At 53.0% G+C, this 24,494-nt stretch overlaps 1 protein-coding gene across 5 annotated transcripts in view; it reads left to right on the forward strand.

Annotated features, from left to right (window-relative positions):
* The window catches only part of KIRREL1 (kirre like nephrin family adhesion molecule 1), a 99,466-nt gene that overhangs the window by 66,989 nt on the left and 7,983 nt on the right, over nt 1-24,494 (forward strand). For 3 of the 5 annotated variants that reach the window (XM_044757586.2, XM_014836876.3, XM_070497077.1), the window contains exons 2-5: nt 13,608-13,757; nt 15,625-15,774; nt 21,204-21,361; nt 23,467-23,617. In XM_044757586.2, coding sequence (XP_044613521.1) covers nt 13,608-13,757; nt 15,625-15,774; nt 21,204-21,361; nt 23,467-23,617 — 609 coding nt within the window. Of the gene's footprint in view, nt 1-13,511; nt 13,758-15,624; nt 15,775-21,203; nt 21,362-23,466; nt 23,618-24,494 lie in introns of all 5 variants that reach the window. The other 2 variants (XM_014836874.3, XM_014836875.3) reach the window with 1 other exon arrangement.

Genomic DNA, 24,494 nt, shown 5'->3' on the forward strand with positions numbered 1-24,494 from the left:
TCCCAGGAACAGTCATTAGTATGCACAGCCTTGAAGAGAAAGTCTCTGCATGGACCCTTGCCATGGACTCCCAAGTGGTCACCACTACTGTGTCCCTTATCAATGGCCTGTAATCTCATTGGTTAGATGAGTGGTTTTGGTCTCCCTGGGCTTCCCCTGTCTGAGGCATTTGTGTTCCACCTGACGAGCAAACTGAGTCAGGCAGAACAGGAGAGATCAGGAGCTGATGGAGACCAGAGTTTCCAGCCCAGCCCCCAGCCCCGGTGTCATCAACCCCGAAGGCCTCCATCTGGGCCCTCCCTCCCCTGTGCCTGTTGAATGCCGCCATGTTGAGACCCTGCTCCTACAGCTGTTAATTACAGAGCCTCCATGTCCAGGCTCCCTCAGCTCCCTGCAGCAAATTAACATTCCGTGCCCCTTGCACGTGTAGAGTGAACCAAGTTAGATGGATCGATTCAGCAGCCAGTCGGAGCTGCTTTTACTTTATGCAGGATTGATCCAGATGACCCCAACTTGGGGCCTCTAGAAGCGCCTTTGCGGGAAATCTTTTTAATGGAGATTAATTGGAAAAGCCTAGACTGTCCTAGTTATAGGCAGAAAGTGCCCCATTCTCCCTTTGGGTGGTTACATATCAACACTTGTACGTAGACATGCAGTAACACACACAAGCTCACTACACACATGAATGCAAACAAGGACACATGTAACCCCCCAACACACATGTGCACACACACACACGCACGCACACCACCACACAGCCGCCTAACTCCTTCTGATTCTTGTAAGCCCATCTCAGAATCTTACCAGGTTGACACATCATGGCTCTGTGCAGCTTGGATCAGCCACAGCTTCCACTTCTGTCTTTCTGATCTGGACCTCGTTCTTTTCTTATGAGACTGGTCTCTCTCAACAGCCTAAAAATTTCTAGAGGGCAGAGACAAGAATACCCAGAAGCAGAAAACATTTAATTTTTAAAGAGATATGACCTTGCTTCCAATTTCTTCATGTGCCTGAATTCCAGCCACTTCCAACTGCTCACTGGTCTTTTATGTCTCCGTGTCTTGGCTCATGCTGTTCTCTTTGTCTGGAATGCCCTTCCCCCCAGTTCTCGGGCTGTTGGAATCCTTCTCGTCTTCAAGGCTCAAGGCACTTCTTAGTCAAAAAGTGTGTTTTTATTGGATATCTCCTGTGAGCCAAGCGAAGCCTCCAATGGCCAACGTTTATGACTGTAGAAAGGGCCTAGAGTCAACAAAGGCCAACAAGATATGGGTCTCAGCCCAAGAGAAGACCAGTGTGGAAGTCAGACTATGCGACTTATGCATTGATCTACTCCGTGCGGCTCCATCGTGACACTCATGATGCTGTGTTGCCCAGATACTCGGTATGTCCACTAGACTGTAAGTGAGGTGATGGTAGGGCCAAGTCTGTCTTGTTCACTTTGTATCCCAGAGCCCAGGACAGTGTCTGGTATGTAGTAGACAGCCCAAAAATGCTTATTACATGAATGAATGAATATCGAATTGAGTTGACTTTCTCTGGGTGCAGGTGCTTTATCCATTAATCTTTCATTCAGATAATCAAATCGACAAGCATTTATTGAGTCCCTATTGTGTGCAGTGCACTTTTGTACTAGTCACTTTAGAAGATGCACAGCTAAGATTACATCTCTTGCCTCAAGGAGTTTATAGTCTAGTCACGTGAAAAAGGAGCCAGAGTAGAATACAATATAGCTACAGACTAAACTAAGGTCTAAATCAGCAGGATTATGTTCAGGTCCCATTGCTATCTTGTTGAAGTTTCATGATTAATTGCCATGGGACAAAAGCTATGCTTATGTCTTTGACTTCCCTCCTAGACCATTTTTTGAACTGTTCTTTTCCCTGCAGACAGCTCCTTTCAGAATTTCTTCCTTTAAACTTTGGTACTGCAAACCATTTCAGTCCACCATGATCGAACTGTTACAATTGACTATTTGATGGGTATGTGTCCAAAGTAAGAAGAAAATATATGAGGTGTGTGAATAGAATCATCAAGTGCTGGAATTGGAAGGGATCTTAAATATTACCCATTAGCCCTCTGGAACACTGCTGTCAGGTGGTCATCCACCCTTACCTTGAACACCTCTAGGGATGGGGAACTCACTGCCATGTGCTATTAGAAAGTTCTTCCACGAATAATAACATCTGCTGCCCTGGGAGGCACAGTCATTGATGTCTAGCCTGGGGGCTTGTAATGAAGGCTCAGTAATGGGGTCTGGGGATCTACCTGTGTCATGGGCTTGTGGCATGTCTGCCAAGCCAGACTTTCTCAGAGGCACCGGTGGACAGCCAGTGCCAATGCAGAGAGCATTCATCAGAGCCCGGTGCCTTCCCTATTAGTTGCTCACCTGGCTCATAGTCAGTCCATCCGGAAGTGCTAGAGACATCTGCGAAGTCGTCTGTGATGAAGGGTTCCCAACTCTGGAAGGAGACAAAGGTCTAACACCTGAATTTGCTGGCCTTTTTTTGTTTTTTTGAGGGGAGGGGGATGTGAGGGGATGCAGAAATATAATAAAGCTCATTAAACCTAGAAATGGAGAAGTGTCCTTAAGAGCTCCTGACCATATCAGAAGACCTGGATTTCCTTCTGACTCTTGGTTTCAGGGTAAAGGAGAGAATGCCCTCCGTATTGCTGTCCCAGCCCTCACCTTTCTGGATTTCTCAAAATTGAGACTATTTATTCTGGGGCCTCTTCCTAAAAGTGCCAGGAGACCTCTGTGGAGAGGGTCTGGGGATCAGCCCACATTTCTTCCCGGGCCTGGAGCCTGTGGGGGACTCAGGGTGCCATCCTGGCTACTATCAGATTGTACTCCAAAGGCACATTCCTAACAGTGGTGACTGAGACTATTCAGACAAGCACAGGGGGACTTTGAGAGCAGAACTTGCTCTTCCCTGTAGGGACACCTTGTGCCCTCTGCCTGAGGGAGGGGTTTAATGTAGGAGGAGGGAATGGAGTTAGACCCCAGGACAACTGTTTGTTTGCCTAGGGAAAAGCAGGGTGGCAGGGAGATGAGGGGTGACTCATTGATCTCCCTCCTGGAGGGCACACGGCTGCCTGGGGCCAGGATTAGCTCGCCCCCTGAGGCTGCCTGTGGGACAGAGGCAGTGGTGGCAGTCCCTTAGACCTGTCCTGATTTTGGGGAGAGACAAGGGCCTTGCCCTCAGTTGCCTTTGGAATTACCTCAGATACAGCCCACCTCTCTCCTCCTCCCCCTCCTTGGCTAATCCCTTCAAAAATCCCTTCCATTTCTCAAGGATTCACTCCTTTTCTTTGACCTAAATGCTCAAGACCTTCAGCTGAGGCCAGAGGGTGGTAATCCGCCCCAGGCCTCCCCGCCACTCCGCCCACACACCCCCCCCCCCCCCCCCCCCCCCGCCCCCGCCAGGCCTCTGCTGCCCCGCCTCTCCCTTCTCCAGTTTCTCTCCTCCCCTCCTCTGTCCTTCTTATCTTCATTCTCATTTTCCTCTCCCAGATGGTCTCATTACTTTTTTTCTTGATTCTCACTTCCCATTTTTATCCATCTTCCCAGCCTTGTCGGTAATTTCTCTCTCACTGCTCCTTTTCCCCTCCTTTCCTTTAGTGAAGGAGGATTTCTGGCTTACAATTCCTCACCCCTCAACTTGCCCCCCCCCACCCCCCCAGCGCAGGACAGCAGGTTTTGGGGTGTGTCCTGCCCCTGGAGAAGGGGGCCTTCTGTAACTGGGAGGCTGGCTCAGAAGCCACCAGAAATTTGGAGACATTCCCATCTGTCTCCTTTGCTGACCCTCAGTTTCTTCCAGACAAGGGTGTGGCATTGGTGACCAGGGCTCTTTCCAGCTCTAACCTTCAGATCCCCTTTCTAATTTAATTTTCTTCTCTTTCCCTTTGCTATCTCTTTCATACCAGTGTCACCTCAGCTCCTTCCTTCCTTCTTCCCTCCTTCCTGACCTTCAAACAGTCTTTTATCGCCTCTGTCTCACTCTTCCTGTTACCAATGTTCTCTGCATCTTCTTTGCTCTCTATTTTCTCTCTGTGACTCTCTCTTCCAGTCCTTTTCTCTGTGCTCTGTTGCCTTTGCACGTTGGGCCATCTCTCAGTGTCTTTTCCTCCCCCTCTGTGGACTTGGGGACTACTGGGGACCGGGGCATCTCCATCCTCCATTAGTGGGTTGGGGGAGGCAGACTCAGGGCCTGGAGTCGGGTGGAGGGAGGAGGGTCCCCTTCCTTTCCCCGCCGTCCCAGCCCAGCTCCTGGTGCCTTCCTCCACCTCTTCCAGTCTTCTCTGGCTTTGTGGCTGTCCTAACATTTGCACTCTCTTCTCCTTCCCTCTCTCTCTGTCTTTTGCTCTCTTTTCCCTTATCCTCTGTCTCCTGTCTGAGCTAAGCCCTTGCCGGCCACCTGCCTCCTCTCTCCCACACTGCCCTTCCCTTGCCCACTGAAGCCAGATTGAAATTCAGTTTTTCAGCAGAACAATCCACCAGCCCTGCCACCCCCCCTTTCTGCTCCCGCCTGTCATACCTGCTAGAGCCAACCCCACTTGGGCTCACAATGCCATTGTCCTTCCTATAAAACATTCTCAGGGTCCCCTGCCAGGGCACATTTGCATAGAGTTGTCAGATCAGGTCTGGTCCAGGTGCCTCTGGTCTGGCAGGACAGAGGGAGCTGGAGGTCCAAATGGGGTGGTGGGGGCAGGGGGTCCCAGCTGCACCTGCCAGTCTTTTTTGGTTCAGGAGCTCAAAGTCCTTGTGAGTGAGCCTGGGCTGGCAGGTCACTTAAGAGACCCAGGATTGCCTGCCCTGTATCCTCCTTTTTCTCACCATGAACCTAGTAGAAGGGGATGCAAGAAACTCGGATGGGGAGCTCCTTACTGGGGAAAACAAAAGGCCTTTCTTTCCGTATGCTGGATACATCTTTGGCGTCCTCTCAGCCACAAACCCGCAGACCTCCCACTACACCCTTGCTGGGAAGAAATGCCAGGATGACCCCAAGTATACCAGAACTCCTTCATAGTCTGAGAGGGACGGGGCATGGGGCTGAGTCCTTAGGGGTGTCAGCAAGGTCTGGCTGAGGCCCCGGGAGAGCAGGAGATGTGGAGAATCTTAGAACATTGGACCTGGAAAGGCCCTTGGGGGCCAAGTCTTCAGCTCCTTCTCTCTACAGTTGAAGGAAGCTGAGACCCAGAGAAGGAAAGTGACCTCCCCAAAGTCACACAGCTGGATGGTGGCTGGGCTGTTCCTCTTGCCCCCTGCAGGGTTCTGTTCCTGCCTCTTGCAGTGACTAGTCCACTGGCCGAGACCAATAAACTCATGAGCCCTGTTACCATGAATACCAGCCAGGCCCTGCGGCCAGCGTCTGCAGCCGGCCTCTGTGGTCTGCTCAAATGAAGGAAACCAGGCCAGATTGTGGCCACTCGTAAAATCCCATCTGGTCCCTGGAAAGATTCCCCTTCGGCTGTCCCTACCATACCCCAGCCTTGGAGATGGACATCAGGGTGGCTTGGCCAAGCAGATTGTGGGGAGGGAGGAGAGACTTGTTCAGCTTCCTAGGATGAGAAAGGACCGAAATCGGATTGGTAGTAAAAGAAAGTGGGGTGGTGGTGATGGTCAGTGGATCGGTGGATTGGTGGGTAGATCAAGTGAGTCAAGGCATTTGAGGCCCCTGCTGCCTACTCTGTCTTTTTCCACTTCAAACTGTGAAATGAAGGCAAAGTGCTTTGATATGGTGAATGCTGGTGGGCAGCAGAGGGGGGTGGATAATAGTCTTTGAATGTTTGGAAACTTGTCTTTGGGGGAGTCCATCTGATATCCATATGGCCTGACATCTCTCACAGCCATCCCTGAGATCACCTGCTGTGAGCAAGTCATGGAGCTTTCTGACCCGATTCCTCACCTGTCCAAGGAGGGGTTGACAGTCCCTAAAGTCATATCATTTTGACATTTTCAGATTCTGGGCTGGGCTCTATATAAGGCAAAATCAACAGACCCACACCCCTCATGCCCTGTCGGCTGAGCAGGTGTGGGGCTTCCCTCCTTGGAGCTTCCAGTCTATGGGTCCTGAACCTGCTTCTCTTTCTGCCTCTGTATGTCTTGGTGCCACCATCACCGCTGGGGCAGCCAGGGTTTCTGTCTTTCTCTCCTCTCTGTCCTCACTCTGCCTGCCCCAGCCAGCACCCCCCTCCTCGCCCTCCCCCTCTCTCCCTTCCTCCCTTCTCCTCTGTTTTCTCTCCTCCTTTATCAAAAGTGCAAATCTCCCTTTCTTCTCTCCCTTCCCCCTTGCTGGCCCAGCCCAGAGAATTGCAATCCTCTTTTCTGGGTGAGAGAATCCCACAGGAGGGGCCCTCTCTGACTGTTGTATTTTTCAGAGAGCAGGAAGGGAATGGTTAGGGTGGGGGAGAAAGTCTAGGGGGAGGGTGGGAGAGCGAAGATGTGAGAGTAGAGAGAGGGAGGGAGAGTGGCAGGAGGAAGAGTGGAGTGTGGAGAGATTTAGTTCCATCTGAAAGCTGTCGGTGTGAATCAAAGGCTTCCCTTTGAACCAGCAGTGATCTGGAATGGAGAGCGTGGGGACCGCTCCGGCCCAGGGGGTTCATTACTGCTCGTTTGATAAATCCGGGGAGACAGGGCCTGGCCTCCACCACCCCCCTTTCCTGCAGCCTAGCTTCCTCAGCTTCTCATGTGCTTGGCCCCTCTCCCACTCCGGTTTCTTGCTGGCCTGGCAGGCAGGGCTCTGGGAGCATGACTGCCAGGGCACATGTGCCAAGACACGGGCACCCAGGGGGTGCAGAAACATGTACTTGAATGCAAAGGTGCAAGACCTGTGTGTCTGCGTGTGTGCATGTGCACATGCACCAGTGAACATGTGTGCTTAAGTGTTATGGTACGCGTGTGCCCAAAGAATTACACAATGTGTGTATGAGAATCTGTAAGCATTTCCAGCCTTTCTTTGATAGATTTAGAGGTCACTTCCTAGTTCTCAGTCAAAAATGGAATTGGAACTCTCTGTCCTCACCAGACCTTTGTTGGGGAGACCATCCCCAGCCCCAGGGACAGGCCTAGCGGGAACAAGAGATGTGCTCACACACAGAGACTAAGACAGGTGGCCTCTCTTGGCCTAACTCTGGACCCCAGTGCTGTGCTGAGGATGGAGGAGGGAGCTGGAGAACAGAGCTGGAAGGCAGTGTCAGCCTAGGAAGATCAGGCTTGAGAAGGAAAGACGGGATGGTGCTGAGAGAAGAGAAGGTGTCCTAGGTGAGGCGACAGTATCAAGGGGAGATGGAGAGGCATCAGGGGACCAGTTTGCACAATAGCCAGAATCTGAGCTAGGAGGTCCAGGGGATGGAGAGGGGTGGGAAGATAGCAGTAGGCAGGCTGTTGAGATGGCATTTCACTCCAGGGGAGCCAGGCGTTCTGGCCCCTTGCTTGGCTTCCTGGCTCTGATACTTAGCAGCTGCATGACTGAAGGAAGGTTGCTCATCTCACTGAGCCTTAGGTCCTTACTAGGGATAGTAACGAAACCTCCATCATAGGGTCGTTGTGTCTGTTAAGTGAACTCATCTCAGTGAGGTGCTTGGCACGGTGACTGGCACTTTGTAACCAGGGGCTGTATTATTACTACTATACCTGCTGGTGGACACGGGTGGCTTAAAGGTTGGCGGTTTATGAATCACTGAAACCTGTCTGGATGCTGTTGGTGATTGTTCCAGCCTTCGGAACCACTCTCTTCAAGTAGAGACATTTACACCAAGCGTTCTCCTGTGCTTGGTGGCAGTGTGCAGGGCAAATCCTGCATGGCTACAGGTCACGGGCCAGCCCCAGATCTGAGGAGCACTGCCCTCGCAGGAGGTAACCAGGGTTAAGATGGAAGTCTGATGTGTAAGGTAGAGATCAGAAGTGGTAGATGGAGGCAGAGCTGAGGGCCACCAGAAGTTCTCTGGGCCAGGGGCCCCAAGTCCAGTCCATTTGGGAGATACTCCTTGGATATTCTTGTAGCATGGCTTGGGGCCAAGAGCTGGGACTCAGCAGCCTGAGAACCTGAGTTCATTCCCATCTCTCCCACTTAATGTCTGTGCCTCAAGCACCCTGAGCCTTATTTCCCTTTTCTATAAAATGGAGATAATAACTGCCACTGTATAGTGGATTACAGGGCTAGAAATGACGTCCATAAGGCATCTGCCTTGGTGTCTGGCATGTAGTCGGCATCTCATGATTGGGAGTTATCATTATTAAGGAACATTGCTGGGATGGAAGGGATGAGAAAAGTAAATCAAAGTGTCTCTGTTCTCCAGGGGCTCCCAGGAGAGTGGGAGACAGAAATGCACACACGTGAGTAACTTTTAATCCCAGGCAGGCTGTGATAAGTGCTATAACCAGAAGCTCAGGCAATCGGGGGGAAGAGCAGGGAGGGAACTATGCCTGATGGGAGGCCAGAGGAGCTTGGACTTACGGGGTTGGGTGATGAGGCCAGGGGTTAACCTGAGAGGAAGGAGGTCTGGGAGAGAGGCGAAGGGGAAGCTGTGGGACATCAGGGTTTCCCCAGCTTTGCCCTGGCCTCACCTGTGTGAGAAGCACAGTGCTCCCCACAGTACCCCTTGTTGCACTCCTAACTCCTCCCCAGGGTCCCTCTGTGCTCCCCTGCCCTCCCCACCTGCTCAGCTATTCACCTGCCTGAAAACCCTGGCTGAGAATCTAGAGATCTCCTGTCCTGGTGGCAACACTGGATGGGGAGAGGCGGGGGGTACTTGGAGTCTGAGATGCCCCAGCCTCACGACAACATGCCTGAAGGAGAGAGCTGAGCAGGAGATGGGGCCCTGGTTCCCTCATGGCCCACATGCACCCACACACCTCCCCTGCCCTGCTCTCTTTGTCTTTCTCTGGGTCTCCATCTCTCAGTGACCCTCAGCCTTCCTTCCCTTCTGCCTTGGCCTGGGTTTCTCTGACTCCAGGGGCGTCTTTGTGTCACCGGTCTTTCCCGGGGCTTTTCTCTCTGGATCTCTGTTCCAGGCCTGTGTCTTTTTCTTTCCTGACCTCTTTCTAACCACCATCTCCTCTTCCCTTCTTGCCCCCCAGTCTCCTTTCTCTCCTCCGCTCTCCCACTGCGTCTGTGTGGGTGTCTGTCTTTGTCTCTATTTCTCAGCGTCATTCGCGCCTCTGTCAGCCTCCCCCTCTGTCTGTGAGTGTGTGCTCCCGCGAGCCTGTGTACAGCGCAGTTCTTCTCTGCCTGTCTCCACAATGGCTGCTCAAGAGTCCCCCACATCTGCGACGGTGTCTGAAGACAGGGAGGGAGTGGGATCAAAGCAGGTGAGAATTCATTTAAAAACACACACGTTACATTCGTGTGCCCCCCAGAGTGGAGCTGCTAGGTGGCTGAGGCCGTTTACATGACACTGTTGCGAGAGAGGCTGGTCTGTGGTCACATTCTGTCTGTGCTCAGGTCCTTCCTGATTCCCCTCCCACTTGGCTCCTAGAGCCCCACATCCCCATCCCTCAGGGAGTGATTCCCCTGCATTTCTATTGAGCGCTGGTTTTGTTTCCTGGAAAAGGGGTGTGGGCACAAGGAAGGGACTGAAATTTCCCCCCAGTTCCAGTGTAGGCTCCCCTCTGTCACAGACCGGAAGGCCCAGGTCACCAGGACCTTGGAGGCCCTTGTGTGTTCTCAGATTTGTGTGTATCCTTGTTAGGCCACTGGTCACTACCACATCTTGGTACTTTCTTGACACGTAAAGACATACCCAGTACCTGTTTTTTGATTGTAATGCCACCAGGACACCTCTGTCCTTCCTGTTATGCTCTGTGTGATGTCTGCACCTCATTGCTCACTCTCTAGGCTTTTCCCTCAGCAATCACCATAGCCCCTCATCACCCACCCCCATCACTGCATCAGAACCTTCCAGAGTTCTGTTTCCCCTACCCATTCCCAGCTCTGCTCCTCCTCTCGCTGCGGGAAGAAGCCTGTCTTGTCCCTTCACTCCCCTGCCCTGTCCCTGCCTCTGCCAGAGTCTGGGAGCCTGCCCTGGGCCGGGGGAGCTCTGCCTCCTTTCCTTGATGGGGTTTCACCAGGCAGGACGTTTACTCAGGCACTGACTCACTCTCACCCCATCAATCAGCAGGCTTATTCGGAGCACCTGCTGTGAGCCTGGCAGCCAGGCCCCGTGCTAGGTGATGGGGCTGGAGCTCTGAGTGACACAGTCCAGACTCAAGGAGTTCTCCCGGGGGCAGGGCAGCCAGTGGGCAGTGCAGAACGCACCCACTACAGTAAAGGGCTCTCAGGGCATGCAGGCGTGTCATTGAAGACTTCACAGAGGAGGTGGCTGTTTGAATCCCAAGAGAGGGGGAGAGAGCAGTGTTCCACCCAGGGAAAGGCCTGTGCAAAGGCATGAAGGGTGACGGAAGCCTGGAGTGTGCAGAGTAGAGAGAATGGGACTTGGTCAGGGTACGCTTTGTCTTTCTCCAAATCATAAGGCACGTCGGGACAGTCTGTGGGCATCTGGACTCTATCTTAGATACTGTCTTGGCTGCAGGGGATGTTTTGGGGCCAGGAAACATTGCCTGCAACTGTCGCAGGCTCAGGATCTATGCTGTCTTTCCATCCAGTTAAATTCCCGAGACCCTTCACTTCCCCTCCTCTCTGGACTCTCTTCAGGGTTACTGCTTCCATCCCTCTGTCTCCAGACTAAAAACTGCTTCGACCAGGCCTAACCCAAGAGGGAATTCTACTCCCAAATCCCTAGGACAACAGATATCTTCTTTGTCGTGTCCCTGCTCAGGTTTCTGGCCGTCCTTCTAATTATCTAACCGTTCAGGATAAATAAGGGTCATAGCTGCCATTTAGTGGGCACATGCAAGGGAATGTACCAGGCATGCCATCCGCCTCATCCCATTTAACTCAGTCCAGGGGCAATTGGGAGGTGGGCGTTATCCCCCTCCCCCACCCTCCACCATTTACCAATGAGGAAAATGAAGCTTAGAGAGTAAGTAGCTTGGCCAAGGTGACACAGAAACTATGCAAACCTCAGTCTGTCTCCTGAACCTGTGCTCTTAAAAGGGACCTCTGCAGTCCTTAGTCCAGACTTGTCCTTGTACAGGTGAGCAACTGGGGTCCAGGATGGGGAAGTGACATGCCCAAGGTCACACCACTCCTCCCTAAGATCCCCATCTCTGACTCTGACTTCAAGGGCTTCCCTTCTGCCCCTCCGCAGGGTCAGCTGCCTCCTTGCTCCCAGTGGACAAGGAGCCAGCTTCTCACTGTCCTCCGGAGATTTCAACAGGACACCAGGGTGTCTAAGTCCCACGCAGGAAAACTGTGACTGTAAATTCCATCTCTGAGCCAGGGCTCACAGGCCACCCCACGGCCAGGCCCTTGACTTGGGCTCCGGGGGCTGTGGGAAGGAGAAACGTGAGTGTGGAGAGTTTGCAGCATGGAGCTGCACTGGAGAAATGCGCAAGGATATGAATAAATTTGAATAATAATGAGGGCAATGCCTGAATTAATAATGCTGGCTGCTCACCTGACCCACCCCCTCCCCCAGGATCTCAGCACCTGCCACCCTAATCCCTGGAAATATGGGTGAGCCTGACACTTTCCTTCCGTAGAAGACACGGATGGGATGTCAGGTCAGCAGACTTGGGGAGCTGCTCATGGAGTGTGGGGAGCAGCCCTGTTTCTAACTTCCTGCAGACCCAAAGAGCTGGATTTGCATGTTTAACCAAAAGAGGCCGCCTCGTTGCATTAAATCATGTGCTGGCCATCCTTCCACCCCCTCTTAGTTGGTCCCCGTTGTGCACAGCAACCAATGTGGATGTCAAATGTCCGGGGAGATTCAGAGGGAAGAGACAGCATGGCCTTTGGCCTTGAGAAGAAGTTCCCATTCTGGTGGAACAGAAGGGCAAACGCCCCCACCCACCAGCTGCCCTCTACCCCATGACATACAAAAGCATGGGCATAGACTCTGATACTTTAGGACAGGAAATCCCATGGACAGAGCTGTGACAGCAGGGGTGAGTGATGAGACAAGCTATGTTTGCCCAAGGAGCTGAGGGATCAATCTAGGAGGACTTCCTGGAGGAGGGAGATGTGGGGTAGATTTGGAAAGAAGGGGAGGAGTGGAGCTGGAGAAGTTAAAAAAAAGAAGGGAGGGGATGAGACTAGGGTCCTGTTGCTTAGAAGGCGGTCTTGAATGGGGGAGGACAAGTTCCATTTGCTTACACATAGGATCAGAGAAATTTTGGAAAGCTGAGTTTGGAAAGAGTTGGATTTGTGGATTGTAGTCTCTGCAAAGACTTGGGAGCTGGAGAGGGAAAGAAGGGGAGGGGTCCCCTGAGTTCTGGGAAAAGTTGATTTTGGTTACAGTGGTGTGACAGATTGGGGACATGGGTAGGAAGCCCCAGACCTCTCTCTTTGCTATCCCACAGCCCTTCCATCTCCTCTCCTCTTCCCCACAGCCGGGCAGCACAGGAAGCTGATGGCCACAGCTCCTGGAGCTCTGCACGGTGCCCAGGCCTGCCCCATCACCGGTCCAACCAGGCTGGCTGGAGTGGGTGGGCCAGAGCGGTGGGGGAGAAGAAACCCGCAATCCAATTCCCTGCTCCATTTGGGCTCCACAATTAAGGGCAATTACTCTGCAGGTCTCTAATCAAATGCTCCCGGCCGAGCTGCCAGCCGGGCAGCCATGTGTAGCTCCCACAGCCAGAGGAAGGGTGGAACAGTCACATGTCCTCTCGGCTCCCACAGCGCGGGAGGCTGAGTGTGTGCAGGTGTGTCCTGTGCGTGCACTCCTGCCCCCAGAGCTCGGGAGCAAGGGGTCAACACACACAATAGGATAAATGTGCCAAGAAGCGGACTCAGAGCTGCTTCGTTTTAGATACACGGCCACCCAGGAAGCTCATATACACACACGTGGACATGCCTGTCCCATAGAGTCTGCCCTTAGGCACTTTCTGCGTGCATTCGTGGGGGATGGGTATCTGGCATAGCTGCGCACATGTGTTACTTCACACTGGCTCATAAGACACGTGTCCAAGTAGGGGTATGGTCTTATATTCCTGCTCCAAGGATTGAGGGGCCACAGCATCACCAGCAGCATCTATTATGGATGCATCACCTGTTGACCTGGGTGTAGGGGCGAGGGAGATGTGGTAGGGGTGGTAGAGCAAGAGCCTAGGACCTGGAGTGCTGAGGTTCAGGTCTGAATCTCAGTTCTGTCCTTAAGCCATTGGGTGCCCTTGGGTAAGTTACTCATCTCTCTGGACCTCAGTGTCCTTGTCTGTAAAACGAGAGGGTTGTACTAGACAGGCCCCTAAGGCCTTTACATAACACTGCACCACTTTCCATGATTGCTAAGCAGTTGAGCTCCTGAACCCCATTCCCATGGGCCGTGGAGGGAGAGAGGAATCAAGGGCGAGCAGGCGATGTCTTGGAGGGAAGGGGTTGGGACTGAAGTGGGAGAGGGACTGGTGAGTCCACCTTCCCAGGCTCAGGCTCTCTCTCTCTGGCCTGTTGCAGGGCGGGCGTGGACTGGGAGCCTGGAAGGGGTGGCCTCTTGCGAGAGGCCCTCTCCTCACTCATCTCCTTACCCTGTGCCGGCTTTGGCTTTGCCAGGGACCCAGACCCGCTTCAGCCAGGAGCCAGCCGACCAGACCGTGGTGGCCGGACAGCGGGCCGTGCTCCCCTGCGTGCTGCTCAACTACTCGGGCATCGTGCAATGGACCAAGGACGGGCTGGCACTGGGCATGGGCCAGGGCCTCAAAGGTGAGTGGGGCCGCCCAGCCAGCCCGCATCTGGACTGTCCCATCTTTGTGTCCCCTCCCCACAACATCAACTCCTGGACTTAACATCCCCACCACATTCCTTCTCTGCTCCAGCCCCCCATCCCATTTGTTTGGAGGTCAGTCTGTCCCTCTCTTCCTGAGCTCTCTCCACTGCTTTCCAAACTCTGAAGCTTTATCTTTCCTCCCAGTTGTGGACTGGCTCGAGAAAGCCAGTGGGAAGCCCAAGAGGTCAAGGGAACCAAGAGACATTTACATAAGAGAGCTTCAAACAGACAGACAGACAGACAGACACCACGAGAGGTGCTGCCGGCAGACAGAGGTGACACAGGATGTGCTGGGAGACTAATGTGTCCTGCAAGAGCTGGGGAGAGCCCGGGCATCCCCCTGTCCTGCAAAGATTTCATGTCAGGCTGCTGTTCCTCAGCCTCTGTCCTGCCCCCCGCCCAGGCAATGTCTGCTCAGAGGCCAAAACTCATTTTAATATCAGCCTGAGCACTTATTTATTTATTCATTCAACATGCCTTTATTAAGCACTATGGAGCCGGTGCTGAAGCAAACATAATGAGTTGGTGAAAAAAAAAAAAACAAAAAACCCAACCTCCTATATTCCAAAGCGAGTAAAGATACTTTTGAAAAGGCTGTTGGCAGAGTGGATGAGGTGTCAAGATACCTGGGTGCTAGTCCCGCCTCTGCCACCTACCAGCTGGGTGACCTTAGGAAAGCCACTTCACCTCCTGGGCCTTAGTTTACTGCCGTGTAAAATAGGCAGAGTAGTCGCAGGCCTGCCTGTCTGCCTTAGAAGCGCTTTGGGGAGACAAATGAGAGAATATGCTTGTGAAAACACACTGTGGACTGTAAAGCAGTGTGATGATAAAAGGATAGGAGGGACTGTATATTTTTATTCTTATTATTGTCCAGGGGGTTGAGATTATTTGCTGTGAGTTCCATGTATTAGTACAGGTAGGGGAAATTTGTCTGTACAAAGCAATCTGTAGAAAGGAAAGAGATGGATCTGGTACATCTCTTGATGATGGAAAGAGAAAGAAACTGGGGGAGAGAGAGAGATCAATAGATATGGAGTGAGAAGAATCGATAGCCTCTGGACAGAGGGGGATACTGGGAGGGAGCTGATGGTGAAGAACCGAGAGAGGAGCACAGGGGAGAGTGAGGGGGTGGGCGGGAGACTGGAGGAAGGAGGGCAAGGAGACAGAATTGGAGAGGCCCACCTGCCATAGCCACAGCTTTTGCAGGGAACCGAGACTCTGGTTTAGAGGCTCCTTCAGGGAGCTGGCGGGACCTTGCCTCGTGCATCCCTCCCTTGGTGAGTGAGGGCAAGACCTTGGCCCGCCTTGGGCTTCCCTTTGGCCCCAGTGAGCTCATGTCTGTGCTGCGATGCCCTATATTTCCTAGAGCCCACACGCCCTTCCCCCCCCCCCTTTCTCCCTGCTGTCTGCCTTTTTTTTCTCTTTCTTTCCTATTATTATGAGAGACATTTGTCTGCAAACAGCTTCGGAGATTTCATCTGCTGCTGCTCATCTCCCCCTTCTGCTGGCCCCCCTGTCCCCAGCTCCTGCTTTATGGCTCCCAGCTTCCCTGGAGGAGGTTGTGACATCATGGTGGTGTCTGCCTCTGGGACCTCATTCTTATCAGCTGCCCGTGGGGTCCCAGGAGAGGGCGATGGGGTTCCAAGAGAGGGCGGAGGGAGGAGTGCTGGCCTGGAATGGGATGTGGACCCTGACATAAGGATGAGAAGTGGGGAGAGGATGTGACCTTGGGACAGGGTAAGCCAGGCCGGTTCCCAGGTTGGGGCGGGGCTCACATCAGGCTCGTCCTTTCTGTTCCTGCAGCCTGGCCACGGTACCGGGTCGTGGGCTCTGCGGACGCCGGGCAGTACAACCTGGAGATCACAGATGCCGAGCTCTCAGACGACGCCTCCTATGAGTGTCAGGCCACCGAGGCTGCCCTGCGCTCCCGGCGGGCGAAACTCACAGTGCTCAGTAATAACCCACTGCCAAAGTGCCCAGCCCCCTCTTCCATCTCTTTCTCTTGATGTCCCTGCCGTCCTTCCCCTTCTCCGTTGCCTCCTTCATTTCCCACTTGTCTGTTCCTGGCCTCATGCCTACATGCAGTGTCCCCACGTCTCCCCAGCTTTCTCTCCCCAACTTCTTCTTTAAACTTCTTCCAAAGCCAAGTCCAGATAGAAGAGAGCAAAATGGGCGTGTGGGCAGCCCCTGGCAGGACGTGTAGGGTGTGCGAGGTCTGGCACCCTCTCACCCAGCATGTACCCAGGCCACTCAAGGACTGCGCTCCCCCTTCTGAACATAAGGCTCTGCCCACCAGAGCAGAGGAGTGTTGGGAGGGTGGAGAGCCAGTGCCTCACTTTCCCAGCCTCTCCCGGCAGCCAGGCTTGTTGGTGAGGCAGCTTCTCCCTTCCCTCTTCCTCTCTGCTGCCCCGGAGCCCCAGAAACTGCCCCTTTTGCTCCTTTTCCTCTTCACTCGGCCCCTCCTGCCTTCGCTGCCTCCTGTTCCCCTCAGCGCTCACCCTCCTCCTCACATTCACTTCGAGGCCTCCACAGGGAACGGGGGAGCAAGACTGGAAGGAATGGGCCTCGAGGGCTGACGACTGGGGAGCCCGAGGGGCGGGGGTCCTGGCTGCCTCTAGATGGGCGCTAGAGGAGGACATGTCTCTCAGAAGCCACGCTCCTGCCTGCCGCCCCGCGATGCACAGAGCAGATGTCCCTCTCTGGTAACACCCGGGGCCATTTGCATAATGAGGGGACTCTCTCCTGCACACAGTGTAGGAATGAGGCCAGCTCTGACTCGCCCCCCACCTCTCCCCATGCCTCTCTTGGGGTACCTCTGGCTCCACCAGCCTGGCTCCCTCAAGCTCTGGTGCTCTCGCCGGGCCTCTGCCTTAGTTGTGCTTCTCTCTGTCTCCGGCTTGCTCTGTCTGCCTGTGACCCTCTCTCTTCCCTTTTGGCATCGACTCTGTCCCTTTCTTTTTTCCTGCCTCCATTTGATCTGTCCTGCTCCCTCTTTTCTCTCCCCCAACCTGAAATCATTGAAGTCGGGGAGCCCCCAGGAGGGATGGGAGGAAGGAGAGAGGAGCTGAGATGAGTGAGTTTGGGCACAAGGAAGATTTTTATTTAGGGGGCAGTGGGTGAGAATGTGACAAGTCGTCCGAGTGTGTCAGGAAGAGGCCTGGGCTGGGAGTCAAGAGACTGGGGCCATTTTGGCACCAAGACCCTGAAGAGGTCACAACCTCTAGACATCAGTTTTCTCATCGGTAACATGGCATAATGATGCCAGCCTTTTCTTAGCAAGTGCCGCTTTGCAGCTCCCTGTGCAGGAAGTTGTAAACTGTGAAGGTCTGGGCAAATGTGAGGTGTCAGAATAAGGAGGACTGGAGGGACCCAACAGCCAATTTCTTTGGATGTAAAGGCCCTGAAGGACTAGGGCTCAAGGCTGGTGGAAGACTTGCTTTTCCTCCAAAAATGGCAAGGACAAAATGGAAAGAATTAGCAAGAAGCAGGATTGAAGTTAGGGAATAAGAGTTAGCTGATCCCCCGGAGTGGCACGGGATGCCAAGACACCATCTTCCCTCCCTCGTTGGAGTGTGTGCGAGGCCCCTGCTGGACCAGGCATTCCGAGGGAGCCAAGAGATTCTTAGGAGACCTTCTCTTCTTTTTCGCTCCCCAACTGCCTCTGTTTTGAGTCCTGAAAGGTACTCCTGCTCTGGAGAACTCCCATCCTACTGAGGGGGCTCTGGTACTCTCCCTTCCCTCTCCCACCCCAGCACAGAGACAGAGAAATAGAGAGAGAGGAAGAAAGGCCAACCAAGCCCCTAGGTATCACAGGAACAAAGGCTTATAATGGCATCTGGTGGCTTGGTTCAATCAAGAAAGGCTTCCAGGAAGAGGAGAATATCAGAAGGAACCCTAGATGAAGCAGTGCCCAGTTAAAAGCCTGCAAGTCAATGAGGGAGAGCCGCATGAGTGGGGAAGCTGACTGGCTTGTTTGGAGGGCATGGGGTGTTGAGGTATGGGCCTTCCTAGCCTATCTGGGCAATTTGGGCAGATGAGGGGAGCAAGGGTGGCCCCGAAAGTAAAAGAGATGAAAGGTTAGTACAGCTGCTGCTTTCCCCTCACTCCCCTCCTTGTCTCTCCTGAACTCTCAAACTCCCTGCCATCTGCAGCCACATGGAGGCAGTAAGAAGACAGGACGTTGCTCACACCCTCCCCTGCCTACCCGCTTACACACAGCCTTTGCTCAGGGCAGCCCGGGGGCCCAGAAATGGGCTGGGCAGAGTCGAGAGTGGGCTTTGCCCAGTGTGCACAGTCAGCCTCATAAACCCCTCACATCTGCAGCCGTACCCCTCAGTGGTCCCTTCACAGAATGGCCTTTCATTCTTCCTGTGGCAGGACTTTGAGAAGCTGCCTCACACTTGCCCTCAGATGCAGACATAATACAGATCTACAGCCCCACAGCTCCCTCCTTATTCCCAGAGATGACAACGCCAGTGCAGCAGCAAGGAGCACGGCTCCGGGGTTAGCGGGCCCCATCCGCATCCCGGCCCCGCCATTTCGCTCACTCTCCTGTCTCCAAGCACATTTGCTTAACCTCCCTGAGCCTCAGTGCCTTACCTGTGGATTTGGGATTGATGGTATTTACCATGAAAGGAGTAATGAAATACACTTTGTAGTAAGGATTAAGTGAAATCATACGCATGGGGCACGTTAGCTGACGCACGGTAAGCATGCAATGAGTGGTGGAAATATCGTCTATCACCTTACCGTTCACAGTTGGCGTCACATCCTTGATCTCATTTTGCCTTCATAATAACAATCCTGGGGAATAGATGTCAATGTTCTTTTTGCAGTTTTACAAACAAGGAAACTGAGGCCCCAGACACAGGTACATGCTGATAATGCAAATTCACATCACAAATTATAAAAGTTTGTTCATAAACAAACATACACATGGACACATGCCCTCTAACTGATGGCTGAGCAGATACCTCAACAGCCTTATTTCCCTTTGCCCCAGCTACAAAGAGAAAGCTGGGCTAGTGACAGAGGTGACAGATGGACGGTCTTTTCCTGAACAAGGAAAAGGGCGAGACTTACAAGGAAGGGAGAGCTGACAAGAGGAGAGATCGTCCCCACAGGAGGGACGACTCACATCTGGGTATGGTCTCTCCCCCCTGGAGAAGTGCAGGGCCTCTGCTTATCCAGGACCTTCCTCCCGGGGTGTGGCAGCAAGGCACAACTAGACCAGGGGACCCTGAATGGCAGCTTTTTATCCATTTCTCTCCACCTTTCACTGCTTCCCACCCCATTTCCCAATCTGTCCCCATCCGGCATCAGAACCAGGTACACCAGCAAGCAAAGAGGAGGAGTCAGGGATTCAGTGGGCAGTTCTCCAGCCAGGAGGTGGAGGCGCTCCAGGCTCTCATCTGGGCAGCAAAGCGAACACATTCCAGATATCACATGTGCCCTGCACATAACGGTCCATACACGATGCCTCACCTGACCTTCACGAGGGCCCCGTGGGTAGGCATTGTTATGTCCCTCTTGAAGAAACTGGGACTCAGTGACTTGAGGGGCACACTCAAGATCACAGGACAGGAAAATAAAGATGCCAAGATTTAAAACCAGGGCAGCCTGATGCGAAATTCCACTCTTTTCCCATGCTACCTCTGTGTGCACAAGGTGAGCAGAATGCTGGGTCGGGCTGCTAGTGGTTCCTTTCTACTGGAAACCCCAGCATGGAGACCATCACGGCATAAACTCCAGGACAGCCCTGCCCACCACTGGACTTACGGGCCTCCCAGGCTACTCTCAAGGGCTCCCTCTGAGAGCCCCCTCTGAGTCTTCCTGGTCTTTCCCAGCAAAAAACAAATGAAATCCTTCTCATTTCTGGCCTGATGACCACTAGGTGGACCAGGAAGATTATAATCAAAATTCTTCTGCCTTTATCTCCTCAATCACTTATTCTTTAATTCAGCTGATATCCCTGAAGGCCTGCCATGAACCAAGATCTGGGCTAGACTTTGGGGCTTTAAGAGAAAATAAGAGGGGGCCGGCCCAGTGGCGCAGGGAGTAAGTTCCCACGTTCCTCTTCAGCGGGCGGGGGTTCACCGGTTCGGATCCTGGGTGCGGACGTGGCACTGCTTAGCAAGCCATGCTGTGCTAGGCGTCCCACATATAAAGTGGAGGAAGGTGGGCACGGATGTTAGCTCAGAGCCAGTCTTCCTCAGCAAAAAGAGGAGGATTGGCAGCAGTTAGCCCAGGGCTAATCTTCCTCAAAAAAAAAAAAAAAAAGGAAAAGAAGAGGCAGCCCCTGTACCCAGGGAACTTCCAGTCCAGGTCACCTGAGCATTTAGAAGCCCATGGGGACAGGACAGGAAGAGGACCCCCGTTTCCTAGTGTCAGACATCTCATTGATTCACTTCCCTAAGCATTTATCAAGAGCCTACTCTGGCCGCATTCCCAGCGCTGGAGACTGTGTAAATATTAGGGAGACAGGGTCCTTGCTTTTCCGGGGATAGCTGTTTTGGGTGGAAGGGGGCGTGGATAATCAGAAGTAACCCAAACACAAGGCCGATGGTGCTGAGAGCTTTGAGTGACTGGCTGGGGACCACCGAGGTAGTGGTTGGGGGGCACGTGGCACGGAAGGCCTTGTGCAGTGACTGGGCGGTGAACAGGCTGGGTAGCACTTCAGCAGACACTGTGAGGGAGAGAACAGGGGAAGCAAAGGCGAGGAGGTGAGAAAGTGCAGGACTCGGCCTCAGGAGCAGGCTGAGGTGCTTGGAACTCGTGCCCACGGCAGTTGGTAGCCACTGAAGGTGTTTGAATTGGGAAGTGGCACAGTCTTAGCTGCTCTATAGAGAAAATAACCTGCCAGCAGTGATGGATGTGCTGGGGTCGGAGGCACTGGAGGCAGGGAGTCCATTTGGGAGGTTGCTGTCATAGGCGGGCTCATCTGGCTGCTCCAGGGCGGAGGAGCAGAGAGGAGCGAATGGATGGAAGAAGCTCTGGGGAGGTAGCCACCTTTCCATGCCAGGCCCCCCAAGGTATGAGCTGTACTCAAACCCCATGATAGCCTAGTTCTTCCCTAACTTGAGGCCACTCCCCTCATCCATAGTGTGTAGGTTTGAGCAATGGCAGGCCGTATAGAACCAGAATTGGTACAGGCTGGGAAAGGATAACTGATGGGGGTCTGGGAAAGCTGGGTGAGCTGAGGGCCGTAGGTGAAGCCACTGTGGGAGCACAGGTACAGTGACTGTAAGTTAGCAGGTAAGGGAGGCACCACCCCGCCAAGGGGTGGAGGTGCAGAGGGAGAAATGCCTCTAGGGGCAGGGGTTTTGGTCATCAGGGTGGTGCTGGCCGCACCCTGGACTGACTTTGCTCTGCTCTCCCCACAGTCCCCCCGGAGGACACCAGGATTGATGGAGGTCCTGTGCTTCTGCTACAGGCAGGCACCCCCCACAACCTCACGTGCCGAGCCTTCAACGCCAAGCCTGCCGCCACCATCATCTGGTTCAGGGATGGGACGCAGCAGGAAGGCGCTGTGGCCAGCACGGTGAGACCCCGTCTGCTCCCCCAGCTCCTCTTGGGCCTCTTCTCAGGTCACCTTTCCTTTCCCACGTGGGTCTGACCACAGACTCAGGGAGACACAGATGTGAGAAGGGGCCTTAGAAGTCATCTGGTCCCATACAGTTGGGAAAATGGAGGCCCAGAGAAGAGAAGTGAATCCTCAGGTTCATGATGCCATTCAGTAGCTGAGCAGAGACTCAGAATTAATAGTAATAATAGCTACATCGATGAAACACCTAATGTGTGCCAAACACTGGTGCATGCTAAACTCTTTATGGATCATCTCTCTTAGTCCTCACAGGAGGTCCATAAATTAGATGTTATTTCCAACTCACAAAGAGGGAACTGATGGTCAGAGAGGTTGAGTGACTTGCCCAAGGTCACACAGCTGGCATGCAGCAGAGCTGGGGTTTGTACCTGGGTCCGACTGTGCTGTCTCTCTGTGGAGTACCTCAACCTCCCTCCCTCAACCTCTAGTTGGCACATTTTCCCAGTCGGCACAACTAAGAGGTTGAAGAGGCAAGGATTACTGTGTACACTTTATAGATGAGGGATTTACGGCAGAGAAAGACATCAGGTGACTTGCCCAGGAGCACATGGTAAAGTTGACAGTGGAGCTGGAATTAGAATCCATACCTCCTGTATGAGGTTCCTTCTGCCAGCTGTAGGCAAGCATATTTGTGTCCTCAGCCCTTTGCTTGGTGCTTTGAGAGACCTGCTCACCTGCAGGGAGAGACTGCTTACCTGTGTGCCTCGGAGCACGGCCCCAGGGAGGACCTGGATTAGCTCAACCCTTGACCATCTGTATGACCTTGGACAATTCACTTCTCTTGGCCTTAGTTTCACCGTTTGACAGATGAGAATCTGGCCTTAGAGGTACTTAACCTTTTCACTACCATGAACTGTGTTATTTTTTTCCTCTGGGGCTACATGTTTTGAAATATTTTGGCAGCCAAACAAGCTTATTTGTTACTGGCCACTTGTCCTCCACTCCCCTTCTTATGTTCATTAAAGACGATGGAGCTTCAAAGCAGCACGAGGACGCTGGTGTTATTGCACTGGGCTGGTCCTGTTCTGGTCCAGCAAAGATGCGAGTATTGCTGTCAAACCGCGGGACCTAACTATGGCTAATAGTATGGTAACCCCTAGGCAATTTGCAATATGGAAAACAGCCCAAGGCATCCTATGACCGTATTCAGGGCCTCAAGTTGGATACCACTGAGCCAGTGTGAGACTGCGCCTGTGAGGCCCTTCCCTGCCCTTAAGGGGTTTATGGTCTGGCAGGAGAGACCCAGCACTGAAATCACCCAGTGCCTGAGAGGCATGGCTGGCTGTGCCTAGAGCAGAGTGCGGGACAGACAGACTACAAGCGCACGAGTTCAGGCTGGGAGAGTCCTGAGGGCTGGGGTGGCCAAAGAAGACTTTCCAGAAGAGGAGGGACTTGAGTTGGACTCAGAGAATTCCAGGAATGATGCTCAAGATCCTGGGGAAAACTGTACAACACAAAGAGTGAACACCAGTGTAAACTATGGACTTCCTTAGTAATGATGTCTTTGTATTGGTTCATCAGCTGCAACATACGTATGATGCTAATACATCATGTTAACAATAACAAGGGAGGGCTGGCCCGGTGGTGCAGCGGTTAAGTGCACACATTCTGCTTCGGCGGCCCAGGGTTCGCCGGTTCAGATCCCGAGTGCGGACATGGCACTGCTTGGCAAGCCATGCTGTGGTAGGCATCCCACATAGAAAGTAGAAAAAGATGGGCACGGATGTGAGCTCAGGGCTAATCTTCCTAAAAAAAAAAAATAAAATAAAATAACAAGGGAAACTGTGGGGTCGGGAAGGAGGGTATACGGGAACTCTGTATTTTCTGTTTAATTTTTCCATAAACTTAAAACTTCTCTAAAAAATAACTATTAATTAAAGAAAACAAAGCCAAACTTGGGGAAGAGGTTGGGGCTGGGGGAGGAGGCTGAGCTTCAGGCTGAAGTGCCTCTCCAGCGCAAGCCCAGCTCTGAGTGGGGTCATCTTGAGAACAGAGGAGGGGGCTTTTAGCTTGACCATGTCTCCCACCTTGTCCCACCCCAGGAGCTGCTGAAGGATGGGAAGCGGGAGACTACCATCAGCCAGCTGCTCATTAACCCCACCGACCTGGACATCGGGCGAGTCTTCACCTGTCGCAGTGTGAATGAGGCCATCCCCGGTGGCAAGGAGACTTCCATCGAGCTTGATGTGCACCGTGAGTAGGGTCCTGGGGAGGAGCAGGGTGGAGGGATGAGGTGGGGAAGCACATGTGGGCACCCTTGGAGAAGCACGGAAGAATCCTCCAGGGGCCCCAGAGGGATGCTCACATTGGAGTCTGTGGTTTGACCGTGGACACTGAGGGCTGGTAGAAGAGGCATCGGATGTGAGGCAGGCAGTTCCCGGGTCTAAGCCAGCGTCTGACTTTGGGCCATGATTTAATCTCTGAGCTTCAATTTCTAATTCTGTATACTTGCAGAGAATAAAATACAGGTCTACAATCCTTAATGCAAAATTCCAAGCCAAGAGTGGTTTGGTGGCAAAACCTGAACTGTGGGCCCTTCGTAGTATTTTATTTAACCCACTTAATCTGAATAGTCATCTGTTTCACTGCAGACGTGTTAATGTGTCTGACTGTGGGGTGTTGCCCAGACCCTGCTGGGAGTCTTACATAGTAAATGGTCTATGCATCCCATTACCTCTCTAAAATATGAAAAATGCCAAATTCTGAAACACGTCTAATCCCAAGGATTTCAGATAAGGGACTGTGGACCTGTACCTGCTTCTCAGGGTTGCCAACATTAAATGAGAGTGTAAGAGCATCTAGCACGGAGTAGGCTCCCGGGTAGGTGCTCAGTCAATCCCCTCTGCCCAGGGAAAGGTGGGAGTGTGGGCAGCAGTTGAAGAGATGCCCCACCCCCATCCCTCTAGCTGGCCAAGTGAGCCCACACTGACGCCTAGTGGCCACAGTGGGTCATTACATCCACTGACCAATGTGTCCATTTGGCGTCATCCTTGGTGGTCTCCCCAGCCGGCCTGCTAGAGGCTCCGTGGCATAAAGGTGAGCAACACAGCTTATTTGCTGGAGCTGGTAC

Source organism: Equus asinus, chromosome 25, assembly GCF_041296235.1.
Source record: "Equus asinus isolate D_3611 breed Donkey chromosome 25, EquAss-T2T_v2, whole genome shotgun sequence".
Classification (NCBI taxonomy): Eukaryota; Metazoa; Chordata; class Mammalia; order Perissodactyla; family Equidae; genus Equus; species Equus asinus.